We start from the raw sequence: 17,610 nt of genomic DNA, 5'->3' as shown, positions 1-17,610 counted from the left end.
ACCGGAGCCACCATGCACCCACCAATAAAGGATGTTTACAGGGAAGCATTTCACAGATATCTGCATTTTAATTGTATATTTTTTTCTTATATCATGCCATATTATTTATACAGATGTATATATAAATGTCCTTGTGTTTTAAAGGGAACAGAACCACACAGTTGAAAGGATGTGGCCAGAGATAAATAATAGGGCTAATTATCCACTCAAATCTGTACTTGTAGAGCGAGCTGACCAGGAAATCTTGGACAGGGAGGACAATCTTGTCAGATACTGTGTCTCCAACTTCACGTGCCAGCTTTGTCATCTTGGCATGAGTCAAGTTGTGTAAGCTTTGAATGAACACAGGATTCCAGGTATGCTGAAAGAAACTTTATTAAAGCAAAAGCAAGAGCTGATTAATACCAACCAATCTGACTTGAACCTATTTCTGATCTAGGGAAAGGTATTCCCAATGTGTTGGCAGAGGGTGGATGTCTAAAGAAAATCCCTGAGGATCTGTTGCCTCATGCCAAGGAGGCAGCAAACCTTTATGACAGAGTAAGGCTCTTCACTAACTAGACATTCAACATTTAGAACAGATCCCTTCTCTTCCATGAGACAAAGGGCATGTGTGGAACACCACTCACATTTCTACATGTTATAACGATGCTGTGAACAGAGACTTCACAGCTTTCAAACTAGCTTTCTTAGATCTTAACATAACCAGAAGATACACTTAACCTGGACAATAATCAGAAAAATCAGAAAAGCAGAAATTACTAATTAGCAAACATTAGTTCTTAAACATTTTAGTCAACAGAATTAATGTCCTCCAGAGCAGACAATGCATCAGAAAGGCCAGTGACTTCAAAAACATTGCTAAACACTTGTCTACATTTTAGACACTGTGTAGAAGTTTCCTGTCACTGCAGCACACACACTTTACATTCAACAAGGCTTCTGCATCAGACTGTATACACTGGATGCTGGAATGGTCCTGTCAAGTAAGATGTTCACAAAGTTTGTCAATAAAGTGACTGATGTTGCCTGTACTAAGAAATTTTTAGTCCATATGTAACGGCCCAGTCTAAGTTGGGCCACACAGAGTAACCAGCTCAGGATTCAATGGATTGATCTTTAAATATTAAATGAGGGTGCCAGGAATAACAACACAACAAGGTTGTTCAAAAAGGTTGTGGTATATTATATCAGACAATATATACATACAACTATACAAATGAACCAAAACAGGCATATCTTCAGGGTGGGCCAAGGCCAAAATAATAAACCAAAGATTCTATTGTTTAGGTAGCTAGGTTACCTAAAAGGAAAAGAAAGAAAAATATAGGGATTCTTCCCTATCTACCTAAGCAAAGAAACAGAATCAAATGGAACCCTCTCCCAAAAGAAATGGCAACCACACCCCTACTGCCAGTGAACTAAGTGAACATGTAAACATACACAAGTGAAGAGAATGTACAAAAACAACATAGGGACAACCAAACTCGAATTTGAAAAACCAGGCAAAAGTCAAAACCAGAACAGCAATCAAAATACAGAGTTAGCCACAAGGGAAGGGAACACAACACAACACAACACAACACAACACAACACAACACAACACAACACAACACAACACAACACAACACAACACAACACAACACAACACAACACAACACAAATTCTCACTCCGTCTTCCTCTTTAAAAATGGCCTCCAATCAGTGAGGTCATTCTGGAGGCCGGAGCAAGGCAGGCTAGGGCAGGCTGGAAAGTCTCCAATTCTCATAACTCTCCAGTCCTAACTGGTATTTTGTTTTTGAATATTAAAACAAAACAGGAATGAACACGTCATCGTTTCTTTTTCGTTTATCAATTTTGAAACCAAAAATCAAATGAACGCGACTTACATGGACCTATAACATTTTGCAATTTCAAATATTAAGTTGAAAATGTTAACATTTTACAATCTTATAATCATAGTTTATAACTCACTTCATCACGATGTCCTAGAAAAGTGTATTCAGATAGTCCTATAATTTCATGTGTCGCAAAACAGAAAAATTAAAATTTTGTTTTCACTTTGCCTCAACAGAACGTCAGAATATGTATTTACATTTATTTGGACATCTTTGCCGGACCTGGCAACCCCGACCGATGTAAACTGAGCATGCGCATGATAAAGGCCGCTAAAATTAACCAGCTAGGTGGTTATCGTGTACAGATGGATTAATTTAACTAGTTGAATGTGGTGCGAGTTTTAGTTACGTATCTTTATACGTTAATTCTTTTAAATAATACAATTTTGTAAAAGTCTTCCGTGGTGGTTGCTGATTATATTTGACTTGTCTCACTGCACTGCAGACGGCCCGGCCTTCTCATCCTCGGTGTGTATTTAAGCGCTTGTCCGATCAGAGCGCCGTAACGCTGCAGGACACCACGCTGTGGTTCTGCTATAGGACTCTTCCGGACCAGATACATTTAAAGTGAAATACCCGTGCCATTGTTTTGTCTCTAAAGCTAAAAAATAAGCATTGTTGGCTGTCTGTATTTTGGATGTAAGCGAGTTAGCTTAACATGCTCACGGTGCTGTTTGCTTTTCTACACTGAACAGTTGAACGATGGAAGCTCCACCAGTCACTGTCATGCCTGTTACAGGGGGCACAATTAATATGATGGAGTACTTATTACAAGGTAAGTTACATTATTTTCTTGATAACTGGTTTTAAAATTGATCTGCCACAGGACCCCCCAGTTATGGTACTGGCGCTCCAGAGTGCAGCACAGTGTACTGGTTTTCCATCTCAGATCCAGCTCTGCATTAATTCAATGATCTATGAACCTCGATCTACCGGAATACAGAGCTGCCAACAACAAACCCTAGTACGCAGAAAGAGGGGGAAAAAACTTTTAAAACTACAAAACCCCAAGCTTTTGTAAATGGACCAGATGACAACACACTTACTGCGTAACTCGCAGATTCCTTACTCTGGTCCTGGAGGACATTATCCTGCACATGAGTGTTTATCTGCTCTAACAAAGCCACGTCAACTCATAAAGGGCCACATATTTATCTTTAGCAGGACAAACACTAAAATGTACAGTTGCAATCAAAATTATTCAATCTCCATTGCAAATCAGGTTTATTATCAAAATTTACAGACTTTATGCTGTTTGCAGTGAACAAATCAAACACAAGCAATTGAAATAGTTCAACACAAGTGCTTCAAGTGGTTTCCCCACATTCAACTGAACAGGAGGCCATTACTCATGAGGAATGGCCTAAGATTCCTCAGGAACGCTGCCAGAAGCTATGCATCTCATTTCCAGCAGGTCATAACAGAAAAAGGGTGCTTATTAAGTACTAAAGATGCCTGCCATGAAGGTGTTGAATAATTTTGAGATTGGAGAAATCATTGTAAGTTGCATTTTCAGTTGAATTTGGGGAAACCACTTGAAGCATTTGTTGTTTAGCTATTTCAATTGCTTGTCTGATTTGTTCATTGCAAATAGCTGAAAGTCTGTAAATTGACAAACTTGGGTTGAATAATTTTGATTGAAACCGTATGTTACAAGGGGCACTCAAGTACCAGGGTTGGGAACCTGTGGCATAAATGATAGACATGTAGTGGTTGAACTGATCTTTCACTGCAATATACAGAAAAGTTTGCTTTTGTAATCAACTAGCTAAGCTTACTATATACAATTATTGCAAAATGAACATTGGTCCATGTCTGTGTTATGTTGCACATTATATCAAACTATCAACTGTAGTGATATTTACAGTTCATTTTATTTATAAACATTTCTAGGTCTGAGCATCAGTACAGTATAAAATTGGTCTTTCTGCTTCTATTATTGACATGAATGGAAAATATCAAAGAAACAACTTGTCTGCGAAACAAAAAAACAATAAATATATTAAAGTAAAATTGACAGCCTAAATGCTATAAGAAAATATTAAATGGAGAGATACGGCATATTTTACCCTGTTCTTTTATTATTGAGCAACCTGTCTGTTGATTTAATGTGTCTGAAAAGTGAGGAACTAATGGGAATATGTTGATTCAATTATGTTGAACTGAGAAAATGTCTAGTGCATAAAAGGGTGAGCATGTAGAGCACATGTTGTAAATAATATACTTTTCAGGTCTCCCTGTAGCTATGGCCAATGCTCTTTTTTTATTTTTATTTGATTTATTTATTCATTTTTATATTTAAAACATGAAAAAGCACATGCCACCTTTTTGCATGGCATTTACCCATTTGAATATTCCTGCTCGGATCCAGCCAGACTGTGTGTTTGTTTTGGTGGATGTGATTTTGGAGAGTATACACAGGTGCTGCTCAAAAAAATTGTGGAAAAGTTCATTTTTCTCCTTTAATTTAATTCAAAAAGTGGAACTTTCATATATTCTAGATTCATTACACATAAAGTGAAATATTTCAAGACTTTTTTTGTTTGTTTCAATCTTGATGCTTACAGCTCATGGAAATAAAAAAAAAAATCTAGTATATCAAATTATTAGACTAAAGAATTTATAATAGAAATTTCGACCTTCTGAAAAGTATGTTAATTTATGCATTTAATACTTGGTCTGGGCTCCTTTTGTACGAATTACTGCATCATTGTGGCATGGCATGGAGGTGATTAACCTGTGGACCTGCTGAGGAGTTATGGAAGCCCAGGTTGCTTTGATAGGAGCCTTCAGCTGGTTTGTATTGTTGGGTCTGGTGTGTCTCATTTTCCTCTTGACAATACATGTCAATACAACAGTCAGGCGAGTTGTCTGGCTAGTCAAGCACAGTGACTACGTTTACATGGATAGCAGTAATCTAATTATTGACCTTAATCTGAGTAAGATAATAATGTGATTAAGGTGTTTATATGAGTCGCTTTTAGAATACTCCTGTCATGTTCCCGTTTTACATGTTTTAGAACGTAATTAGATTAACAGCCCGCGTCATTACGTCACCGCGCCACGCTGTCTGACGTCCCTCCAGAATTTCATTTATCAGCATACAGTTCGTCTTCGTTATGGTACCGTGTACAGTTTTGGGTGTTATTTATCTATTTTTTAAAACGAACGCTTTAAGTGCAGTTAATTATTTGTCATGCTGTACGTGCTAATAGACAACTGCTTGAAGCGGTGGGTGTGTCCCAAATCGCGTAGTTATCGTCTATATAGTAGCCGAGATGCATGTATTTTTCCCGACTACAGGCCTATAGTAGGATAGTATGCTATTTGGGGCACAGCCGTACTCTCTTGTTCGCCGTAAAACTGCCGTGTGTGATCGTGTCCTGTCACAAAATGCGGTGAAAACTCCCACACGACGTTCGTAATGTGATTAAGGTGTTTACATGTCTGTAATACTCGTCCATAATGTGACTAAACAGGAGTACTCCACTTGTCTTAATTAGATTATTGCTTACTTCGATTATTACCTTAATTAGATTAAGTTAAGTAAAAATTGCTGTTTACAAGGTAGTTTCTTAATTAGAGTATGGTCTTAATCGGATTAAGAGTGGATTATTGTTGTCCATGTAAACGCAGCTAATAATACCATGGTTAGCAAACCAGTTACTAGTAGTTTTGGCACTGTGGGCAGGTGCCAAGTCCTGCTGGAAAAGGAAATCCAGCATCTCCATAAAGCTTGTCAGCAGATGGAAGCATGAAGTGCTCTACAGTCTCCTGGTAGATGCTGCATTGACTCTCGACTTGAGAAAACACAGTGGACCAACACCAGCAGATGACATGGCACCCAAAATCATCACTGACTGTGGAAACTTCACACTGGACTTCAAGCAACTTGGATTCTGTCTCCCCCCACTCTTCCTCCAGACTCTGGGACCTTGATTTCCAAATGAAATGCAAAATTTACTTTCATCTGAAAATTGATTGTGGTTGTGTGTACTGAACCAGACTGTGAGATTAAAGGCTCAGGAAAAATTTGCAGGTGTTTCGAGTTAATTATCTACTTGGAGCTCTTCTCAGGTCCGCATTTCTGTATTATAAATTCTTTATTCTAATATTTTGAGATATTGGGTGCTTGATTTCCATGAGCTGTAAGCCATAATCAAGATTAAAACAAAAAAAGGCTTGAAAATTTTCACTTTAAGTTCCACTTTTTAAATTAAATTACTAAAGAGAGAAATTTTCCATGGTATTCAAATTTTAACCTGTAAGGTTAAATTTTTTTGAAAAAGGATTGTAAAAAGTCCTTCAGCACAGTTCACCTAGATAAAAAGTGAAAGCAACCACTAACTATAATAAATGCATCTGTCCGTCCTGCATCATTTACCCTTAAATGATTTGGCTTTTCCACTAGGTGAAATGTATGTGTTTGGGCTGCCAACTTAGCTGAAATAGTAGAAAAGTTTGTATTCTGTATTACTCTAGGTTTAAAGACCATAAATGCTATCGCTAAACTGTAGATTTTGGCACCTCCTTTATAATGTATACATTTGTATGCAACTATGGCATTAATTTTCCATCAAAAGTATTGTGGTCATGGATCAAAAAATAAGTGTGATTCAAACATTTAAAAACGCATGTAATAAAACAAACATGAATTAAAAATTTTCTTAATTGTGCACACAATCATGTTTTCCTTTGTTATATTACTCTGTTTTTTGTGCTCTCTGATATTTTCTGCTTTTTTTGAATGTTTATGCTGTTTTTCCCTTCGCACTTGTTTCCACGTTCTCCGTTTGTTTTTCCAAATGTTGCAGTTCGTGTTTCATGGAAATCAGGGTGGGCTTTAGCGTCACCACTGGTCCACTACAGCTCCTCCTCTAGCCAATCAATCGAAGAGGGGAGTTGATGTCACTCCATTGACTCATGGCTGTTGTGTTCATAGACATACGTAGATGCCGCATTGGCTGCTGGATTGTAGGTCAACATTGCCACCGTATTAGTCCGGGCAACAGTAATAAGTCTCAGATTATATTATAGTTTATATTATAAACTAAATTGCAAACTGACTTTTATGACAAGCTCCTCATTTAGGCTGAGTGACTGACATATTTTGCATCTTAATGTAATTAGTTGGCTAGTTACCTTTTCTCACGCTATGAAGTTTTCCCAAAGAGAAACAGTTGAGAAACAGTGGGAAGGAGCTATTAGAAGGGAAGGTGTTTCCGCAAGTGAGTCTTTCGTGCTGTGTAGTGAACACTTTTAGCAGGAGAACGTTGACAGGACAGATTAGGGACTGTCAGGATTAGGGATGGAGCTAAAACACCTGACTGTGGTATCCCCACTCATCTCCAAACAGTATCGATAGGCTTTAATGATTGAATAGCTCGTCATTAAATTGTGGCATTTTTAAAAAAATTATCACAACAAATGTTTTTACCACTGTAACTATAAATGTTTTACCAGGTCCATAAAGGATTATTTTATGATTATCTTTGTAATTGTTTGAGTATATCGGTATCCTTTTTGTGCTCAGAAAATATAGAAAGCAGACCGACTGCCAGTGTCTCACTATTTGACTTTTATTTGCCGATTTTGTTCTATTTGCATACAACGATAGTCTATTAGTACTTCAAGATGCCCTATTTCATTTTCTTTCAGTATTTAAAAATGAACGAGCTTTAAGAGTTCTGACCTGGAGCACAAGAAAAGCTGAAAGATGTGGTTGAAGACAGAAAAATCCATTTCCACAATGGAAAAAACTTCATGCACAGTTCATGTACATTACATTATATTACATTAAGGACGTCTCAGCATTTATTAACCATGTAAATCATAAACCATTGAAATCGTTTGAGAAATGTAAATGTTATGCTTTTTATCCAGAAAAATCCAGCTCCCCCCATTTACTTCAATTTGTTTATAGGGCAGTCTTGCCTGGATCAATATGGTGGTGATGTTGACCTACGATTCAGCAGCCAGTGTGGCATCTGTGTGTTTATGAACACAACAGCCAGGAGTTGCATTGGAGTGACGTCAACTCCCTTCTTTGATTGATTGGCTAGAGGAGGAGCTGTAGTGGACCAATGGTGATGCTAAAGCCTGCCCTGATTTACATGGAACTCGACTGCAAAACCAAGCGGAGAATGTGGAAATGAGTGCGAAGGGAAGCGTTCAAAAAAAGAAAAACATGAGCAGAAAATGTCGGAGCGCAGAAAATGTCGGAGCACAAAAAAAGTTTAATATAACCAAGGAAAACATGATTTTGTGTGTGATTCAGAAAACTTTGAATTCATGTTTCAGTTTTGTGCAATATAATTGTAAATGCATTTTTAAACGTTTGATTCACGCATATTATTTTTTTGATCCGTGACCACAGTACCTTTTGACTGAAAATTAATCCCATATGCAACATTTTGCACTTTCTTTCCTCAGGCAGTGTACTGGACCAATCCTTGGACAGTCTGCTCCATCGGCTTAGAGGTTTATGTGACAACATTGAGCCAGAAAGCTTTGCTGATCACGAGCTTGTATACCTTCTGAAAGGTCAGCAGGGAAATCCATTCATCCTGCGAGCCAGACGGTCACTTGCTCACCCTACTGCTCCCTGGCACCTGCGTTACCTTGGGCAGCCGGAGGTGGGTGATAAGAGTCGTCATGCCTTGGTACGGAACTGTGTGGATGTCGCAGCCTCACATAGTCTGCCTGACTTCCTCAATGAGATGGGCTTCCGAATGGATCACGAGTTTGTGGCCAAAGGGCATATTTTCCGCAAAGGGGCCCTCAAGGTGGTTGTGAGCAAACTGTCTCGAGTGCTTGTGCCGGGCAACACGGACAACACTGAACCTCTGTCTTTGTCCTACCTAGTGGAACTTAGTGTGTTGGCACCAGCTGGACAGGACACAGTGTCTGAAGACATGCGTAGCTTTGCAGAACAGCTTAAGCCACTGGTACACTTGGAGAAAATCGACCCCAAAAGGCTCATGTAGGTGCCAGAAACCATCCTGACTGAAATTGGAGTGTCAGTTTGAATTATTTGGAAGAAGGTGGCATCACTCTAAATATCAAGTCTTGAAATAGTAAAGTGTGCTAGATTGCAAGGTGTGTTTAATTTGCAACTGAATAATTTATCCATGCCAACAGAATGGTACTTTTGTAAACGATTTGGTTTCTATGGATAACATATGCAATTTTGGATATCAATGTGTTTAGTCTTTTCAGTAGTTTGACTACAGGAGGATGTAAATGTTATTTTCAGAATTAAAAAAAAAAAAAAATGCCTCATTGAATATTGCACAATTCCTGTTACCGGTGCCATTTTTCTATGTTTGTTTTTACACTGTTTTTGCACTAGGTGGCTCTCTTATCCTGTTTGATACTTTTCCTGCTTCCTCATTGAGTGGCATGTCTTTTATACCTCACAAGTGAGAGATGCAGTTGCTATGGCAATAATTAGAGATCTGCAAACCCCCCCCCCCCCCCCCAGTATCTCTAATTAGCTTTCTCAATTGCTTAATGATACATCGACCTGTGAAAGCTCTTCTTTCTTCCCTGTCAGAAAAGTGGAGATATTTTTTTTTTTCTTATCTGCTCTCATCTCCACTATTAACTCATGAGAGCTGACACCAGAGATGGCAGCTAGAGATGAGGCCATTACTCTTCCGGTGCTCCAACTGGGATCCCACTATTTAAAATGTATGAGAGAATTTACCATTAATTCCTGTTTTAGTACATACACTCATTTGAATGGAGATAGAAATTACTGGAGTGCTCATGTTTGTCTCAGATGAATTGAATTGATGTTGGCTTCCTTTCATAAAGAGGTGGATTGGGTATGTAGTATGTATGGTACTGCAGAATCCCATTGGCCCTGTGCTGTCTGGTTAGTCAGTTTCATACCACCTTATAGTCATGAGTGACTTTAATGATGCAAAGCTTTAAAAATATTTTTTATTTTTTCTTTTAAATTCTGAAAGAGTAGTACTTTAAAAAAAACAACAACTCACTATTACTAAGCTTGAGTACATTTCTCCTCAGTTGTACAGCATTAGGTTGTATTGAATTATTAAAGTCACATTTAGAAGTATTTTTTTTATTTATATCTTAAAATTAAACACTTAAGCCTGATTAGATCTGATAACTACTTCCTGCAAATGAATAGACTTAAATGCATTCATTTTTCACCTTTAACAACTCTTCCTGTATTATCAGTAGTCCCTATGGAGCATATTTCCATATGCTGTATCTTCAGTTTATGTTAATGTTGCCAGAATGGAAATTAATATTGCACTGGGACCAAAAAGTCCCCTTCACCTGTGAGCATATGCTAAAATGGTATCATTCCAAATTTCCTCCTCCCTTGGAAGCTCGATCACTGTGCTAGTGTTATATTTGTGAATGTGGTAAGAGGTGTGTGAGTGTATCACATGAGTTAACTCTCTCAATGCCTCATGTGTGAAGAGTTTTTAAAAACATTTTTTATAGCAGTCAGCTATTTTCAAACTTGTCACCTTGTTTTAAATGAACCTCCCCATGCATACCTTTCATCTCGGAGCTGTTTGTGAATATCGGGACTAATCATTGACAGTCATGATTAACTGAGTGTTGCAGGTCCACCCACTTGGCGTATGTATAGGGGCATTATGTAAAATTGTGCATGCTATAGGTAGATCTAATTAAACCAGTCCGTACAGGATTTTGCAGAGTTCTTGTGATTTTTGCAGCCAAAAATGCTGTAACCCCCCCCCAACATTTGCGATGCAACTTGTAGTTTTTTTTGTGTGTTTTTTTTTGCAGGATGTGTTGACGCAGTGATGCTTATTGGTAAATGAGTCCTTTTTATCAGTACTCATGTTCTACGCATATGAGTTGAAGAGGGCTTTGTCTGAATGCATGTTGTGATGACGTCACATGACGTGTCTTGGCCCAAATCTGTGGAAAATCTGCGGTAATTTGGAAACATTGCAAGCTCCAGAATATTTCGGTCTTTACTTGATTGTGTGTTAATTTCTACGATCGCGAACTCACTAAATCCTGTAGGGGCTGTTTAAATGTGTTTTTGTCAGAAATGTTTTCATGATTAGAAACTGATTTGTGAAATGAAGTCTAACTTAAAGCCATTATACCATGAGGTTAGAAGTCTGCTGAGTGCAACACTGTTTTGGTATTCACACCCAAGCCAACCCTGCTGGAATGTCTGGTAAGGAGTGTGTGAAGCAGTATTCCTGAAGATGCCTTGATGCTCAGACGATGCCCTGGTCTGCAGCCTCCGCAACTAGTGCACTATACTCCTTTTGACTTGGGCTTTCAATTTATGCATTTATTTCAGTCAATAATCCACAAACAGGTTAACTTTAGTGGATTATTGCACATACTTGAGTCTTATCTGACTATCTTAACTGGATCTACTCCAATAATTTTTCTGCATCTCTCAATGCACCCCATGGTAAAAGTGCCTTTTCTAGTCTAAATATTCTTTTGTTTGGCATGTTATTAGATTGTGGTTTTCTAAATTCTTGGTACCCAAATCGCAAGAGAATGCTGAACTCCAGGTTGCATATGACTCATCAGAACACCTCATACCTGTTCTATGTTTAGCATGTGCAATAACAGTTGTAATTTCTTAAGTAAATGGCACCACACATTAAAGATTCAGTTGGTGTATTGTGTAACTGAGTGTGTCCAAATCGTAGGTGTGTTGAGTGAGGGTGGGTAAGAATTCATGCGTGTGTATGGACGTAATTTGTGGATTTAAGAAATGGTAACTTTTGTCACTTGTGGAATGTCCAAGTGCATTATGTTTTACCCTCAAAATACAGATCTTTCATTATATGTGAAGGAAACAAATATTTGCCATCTTATCAATTCTGAATAATGTTTAATATTAAATAATATTAAATAAAATTTACATGTATGCTATAGAGGAAGGTGAAATTTTGCATGCAGTGGTGTTTTTTTTCCAGCATAGTTTACATTATAATTTCCATTGACTATGCAATATTTTGTGGCTTGGGTCTTTATTTAAGACATGGGATATTTGGTCATTTAAAAAAAAAAAAAAAACCCTCGCAAATTGAGTGTATTTTGTTTCATGGGAAAGGTCTCTCTCTCTCTCTCTCTCTCTCACACACACACTCTCACACACACACACGTGCATCACTTATTCATAATAATAATCATTATTTAATTGATTATTAATAATTACCTTGTCATGCATGCCCAAAACAAATAGCTTAATGATAAAATTGACAAGCAAGAAAAACTGAAATGATCGCAGAATTGTAGTTAGTTCAATTATTTGTGATAAAAATGTTAAGGTTAATCTTTTTTTTGTGGAGAGGAAACAAATCTTATTTAAAGGTGTATCAATTGGCTTCTGTACACTTAGATAAAATACCTGTATGTTCTATAGAAAACATTATAGAGAAATAAAACGTTAATTTGAATACAGTGTGGTGACTTGGCTACAGCAGTGGTATTTGAAGTCACCACCTGTAGGCCTATGTTCGGCTCTTAGTAAAGCTACTGTAACAGCAAATGTTTTGTAAGGTTCTTGTTTCAGTGGTCATTACCATATACACATTTTCTGAAAGTCTCAAAATCTAGACTGGAATAATTAAAATTAACCCTGATCCTCCCTATATAAGAACAGACTCTGGAGATAACTAATCCATGATGATCTCACTTAAATCTGTTTATCAAAAAACTGTAGACTATCCAGGTGAAATATCCAGCGTGGTGGTGAACTCTTTGTACCATCTCTTCACACCAATGAAGGAACAGACCAAGGTCTGATATGGAGCAACAGCCAGTGTGCTGAGGTAACTCTGCTGCTTCATTTTTCTACTTGTCCTGATGGACTCAAATAAAATTGCTCTTTTGTAATGTGGCTGATGGTTATCAAGCACAGGGATCATTTGATCCTACAGGATATACACCTATAGTAACCTGCAATGCTGGTGTAATTTCCTCTATACAATCTCAGAAAAAGGGTACCAGACTGTATCTTTCCTTATCGATGGAGTCAGGCACTCAAGGGTACACATTTTATAACTCACCTGTGTATACCTTGAAAGATGAATGTTGTGTACGTTTAATGCTTTACTCTAAAAGCTAATTACGGTCTATCTATATGTCTTAAATTATTTTACCCACTAGGTAAACATATTAAAGGTATAAAATACAGTATGTAACTTGAGAGTACCAATCCAGGGACAAAGGAAGGTACAGTTTAGTACTTTTTTTTTAGGCATACAACTGTAAATAATAATGTGATGTTATAGTACTGTGTTAGATACGCTTGCAAGTAGTTTGAGAGGTCTTTAAGTTCTCTCAGTGGAGCCACTCAGGGCATGCATGCTGTTAGTGTGATTATAAAGACCGTGGGAGAGACGTCTGTGGAAACTTTCATCACCCAAAGCTCATGAGTGTAAATCTGGGATTTGTTTGACGAAGATGTACAGACCGTCATCGATCGAAACATCTTAAAGCATTTGTTCAACGTTAATCTCCTCCATCGCAATAGGTGGGCATGGCCTCGCACCCTCCTCACTGGCCAATTATGGGCGAGCTGCATTTCTTCAACTCCACACCGCCGGTGCGTCATCCTTCTACAACCGCCAAAAGGGCCGAGCGTAGCGGCGCGTGAACGGGATCTCAACGGACCAAAGTGATCCATTGAAGAGAGGAAGACCTGCTCAGGCGATAAAGAGCCTTTTAAACTGAGCTTTTAAACTAAGAGGAACCTGGACTGGATTTGAGCCACGCAGTTGTCTCCATACACAGGCTAATAATGAACGCATGACTGTGCATACTCCACTCAGACTGAAGAATTTCTAATGAAGGCATTTCGCTCTGTTCAGTGGCCATGGCATAATGATTCATCGAGGACTTCTCCACACTTGACCTTCTTAATAGAAAGTAAAGATGCAACTTTTCAGAGCGCTTAGGATCAATCACAGCCTGGTCGCATCATAGATATCATCTGTTGCTGCAGCCGGTTTAATTAAAAGCACAAACAGATTACAAAGCTCTTCAAATCACTGAGTGCATTTAATCTGGACTGACTGTAGCGTGAATGTGCTTGGTGGATTCATTTAACTCTTCGTATTGTCATTTTAGCAGGGGAAAATGGAATGTCTAATATTGTCTAATCGAATATCGTTTCTACGTGTCGGTTTCTGAGAGCTGTCAGTTGGAGATGCCGCGTTTCTTCGCTTGCCGGTTCACTGTCCTCCCACTGAAGTAGACATTTCGGCTCAGGTGTCGGATAGTGTGGACGCCGCGGAGTCACGCTTCCATCGAATTTATTGCTGTGGACGATGATGGTGGAGGACGAGGAGCTGGATGCGCGTGCACTTGACCTGGACTCGGACTTAGAGCCGCGCAGCCGGCCGCGCTCGTGCACCTGGCCACTGCCGTGTCCTGAGGACTTCCCCGCGGCCGTAGAGCTCAACGGAGCTCCTTGTCCACTGCTGAAGACAGAAGCCGAGATCGGCCCGCCGTGCAGATCAGGGAGGAAGAGTGTGAACCCCGCCGAGGTGAAGCGCGAACCCGGAGCCACGCCGTTGCCATGTCTGAGCGGCGCTGCACTCGATGTCGCCGGGCAGCTGCGCAAAGCCAAGTCCTCACGACGCAACGCGTGGGGGAACCTATCATACGCGGACCTGATCACCCGCGCCATCGAGAGCACGCCCGAGAAAAGGCTCACCCTGTCGCAGATATACGAATGGATGGTGCGATACGTACCTTATTTCAAAGATAAAGGAGACAGCAACAGCTCGGCCGGATGGAAGGTAAAACGCACGTGCACGCATACGCGGATTTACTAGGGTACAAGCACCAAGTACACGTTCTTCTTGAATTCTGCATTTTGGGCTTGCATCTGTATTATATTTTGTTCCTTACTCTCTTAGTCTATTAAGAGAGTTAGTTTTTATAGGCTACTCCAACATCAAGCATAAAGAACACTAGAAGTTTGTCTGTCGCTTGATCTGTCTGATCATACTGAGATGCTCAGGTAGAAAAAAATATTTTGTAAAGACAACGATAGTGTCAGAAGTGCTTGGGACTCCTGCGGTAGTATGCTCATTGTATGGTGGAGTATCATTAGCAGTCATTCTTACATACACACATCACACTGCCCTACCTGAACACATTTTACAAATTATTTATCACGTGTAGTCTTTTTTATGTCTTAATAATTAGTTTCAGAGGTCCAGGTCTACACTACAATAAAGCATACTCATCATTATCGTTGTTATTCTTTAGCATCATTTGTTTGCTTTAGATCATATGTTAAAACATTTTGATTTCCACAGCCAACTATAGCAGACGACTAAGCAGTATACTAAGAATTCTACAAACCATTCATTAAACAAACAAACAAACAAAACAAAAAACAACAAACTTTAGTGATAGGTTGACTGTTCTGAAAATGTCCACTGATGGGAGACAAATGCGCATTGAAGACCCAACCATGACCACTGCACTGTGGCTCACCGCTCTGTGGGCTGTGGGAAGAAAAAAAGACCTGAGCATAACTCCAAACCCATAAGTGTTCAATGGAATTGTAGTTTCCTTGGCTTAGGCACCTGGGTCTGATGTAAGGTTATCTAGTTTAAATAATGTGTGCTGAGGTGTGTCTACAGGTGTCTGAGCTCCATTATCCCTTCACTGTGACAAGACACTGTGCTAGTCAACCACAGAGTGGCCTCCATATCTTTAGCACTACTGTTCCAGTGCAGGCTTGTGTAAGGGCAAATTAAGGGGTTTACCACAAGCACTGTTAGTCTACTACTGCAGCAATTTTTAGAGCTTATCCAGACATAGCCTGAGCCCAGGTAATGAAGGTGTTTAGGCATGCTTTTAAAAGCACACTTGTGCTCAGTTATAGATTTGACCCGGTTTCCGGTAGAAACAATAGGAATAGTGTTTCAAAAATATACCCTAAACACAGACATATAGGCCGCATACTGTAGGGACCATTCAAACTGACATTTCTTAAGTAGTGTTGACTAACACCCTCCCTTTTTGTGATGAGTAACTCATTGGTGATTTATCATTGATAATCTATCTTAGTTAAATAGCACCAAATTACTCCCTGAGATCCTTCTGTGGGAGCTGATGTATGATTAGCACTTGAGAGGCAGTGGACCATATTCACTATAAGAAGAACACTTGAAAATGCCTTTAAAAACAGCATGCAAATAACAGTATAATAAGCCATTCTGAGAAGGTTCTGGATTATTTTCTTTGACCGTGTGGACCCTCAGAGTGTAAAGTACATATTATGACATTGCTTCTATGGAGAAAAAAAATCCTGTTAAATAATTTCATTATGCAACTTGACCTTTGTCCCTGTGCTCTGGTTTAGTAGGTCAGGTGTATTTTTGTGTATAGGTACCAGTAATCATGCCACATCAGACTGACATGTTTTCTCTTTTGTTTGTGTTACATTTACACAGTTTGAGACTATGCAAACCTACAGGTTAGCAAAGCGCTTTCGACAGCCAAAAGTGGCTCTCTGGAATTCCTGAGATTTGAGCTCAGAACCTTTGGATCACTGGTGCAGAACCTTAACCACTGAACCACTACTATTCTGTTTGTGGTGGTGTAATTATGTTGACCATGTGTTGGTTGAGCCCTACTGACACTGCTGAGGAAGTGGTGTCGTATTCTGTAGACGTATGTGTAGGGGGATCCTCTGATCAGTGTGACAGCATGCCATCGCTGTGGATTATGTGCTGCTCAGATGTTTTTTTTTTTGTTTTGTTTTTGTGTGTACCAGTGCATGTGTGAAGGAAAGTATTTAAAAGAAAGAAAATGTTGTGGATATTTGTGAGAATGCAAGTGTCAGATTAGTTAATTGCTTTTGCTGCAGTGTACTGTGATTTCTTTCTTTGCAAATATCTGAAATTATTGCCTTAAGTGTGTGTGTGTGTGTGTGTGTGTGTGTGTGTGTGTGTGTGTGTGTGTGTGTGTGTGTGAGAGAGAGAGAGGGAGAGGGAGCGTGCAAGTGATGAAGTGTATGAGTGTCTGACCGCTGGTGTTCTGGTGCCAGAGGATTGCAAGTCAGGTCAGAGCATGTGCCAAGCAGTCAGTCAGACGCTCTAATCTGAAGTGACGAGAGCGTTATTTATAACGTGTCTTTAGGTATGAACACAGGCCAGCAGTGCAAAGGGTCAGCAGCCTGCCATTGCATGCAGTCTGTCAAAATGAGAGCAAGCAAGTCAGTTAGAAGAGAAAGAGTGTGAGAGAAGGAGAAGGAAACACTGAAACACTGATGGGAATAAGGAGTCTATTTTAAATATTCTAATAATTTTATTATTGATATAATAATATTTATTAATTGGTAGAGTTATGATTCTAAATCTAATTCAGAAAGACATGAAGCAAAGAGATATATAGGATATACGTTATTGTTTTTCAGTGTAGATCTTGCTTTTGCTATTTTGGTTCACCATAACTCGAAGTCCATGCCTTTATGGTGTAATATTTACAAGTCACACAAGTCATGTTCGCCTCACACCTCCAGGCTTGCAGATTCGATTCCTGCCGCGGCCCTGTGTATAGAGTTTGCATGTTCTCTCCGTCCTGTGGGGGTTTCCTCCAGGTACTCCGGTTTCCTCCCCCAGTCCAAAGACATGCATAGTAGGCTGATTGGCATGTCCAGTGTGTCTGTAGTATATATATGGGCGTGTGAATGTGTATGTG

General features: G+C 39.2%; 2 protein-coding genes across 4 annotated transcripts in view; both read left to right on the top strand.

Moving 5' to 3' along the window:
- The first annotated feature begins 2,122 nt into the window (after positions 1 to 2,122).
- med18 (mediator of RNA polymerase II transcription, subunit 18 homolog (yeast)) lies at positions 2,123 to 11,688 on the top strand. Of its 3 annotated transcripts, none has more exons than XM_017466830.3 (3): positions 2,123 to 2,367; positions 2,595 to 2,674; positions 8,332 to 11,688. In XM_017466830.3, the coding sequence occupies exons 2-3, from the start codon at positions 2,602 to 2,604 to the stop codon at positions 8,883 to 8,885; spliced, it is 627 nt and encodes a 208-aa protein (XP_017322319.1). In that variant the 5' UTR covers positions 2,123 to 2,367; positions 2,595 to 2,601; the 3' UTR covers positions 8,886 to 11,688.
- A 1,613-nt stretch (positions 11,689 to 13,301) lies between these two features.
- Positions 13,302 to 17,610, top strand: part of foxo6a (forkhead box O6 a) — a 30,105-nt gene continuing 25,796 nt past the window's right edge. The window contains exon 1 of the mRNA XM_017454692.3: positions 13,302 to 14,690. Coding sequence (XP_017310181.1) covers positions 14,217 to 14,690 — 474 coding nt within the window. The 5' untranslated portion in view covers positions 13,302 to 14,216. The remainder of the gene's footprint in view (positions 14,691 to 17,610) is intronic.

This window comes from Ictalurus punctatus, chromosome 1 (assembly GCF_001660625.3).
Source record: "Ictalurus punctatus breed USDA103 chromosome 1, Coco_2.0, whole genome shotgun sequence".
In the NCBI taxonomy this organism is placed as follows: Eukaryota; Metazoa; Chordata; class Actinopteri; order Siluriformes; family Ictaluridae; genus Ictalurus; species Ictalurus punctatus.
Note: the sequence above shows the minus strand (reverse complement) of the source record. Positions and strands in the feature narration are given on the sequence as shown.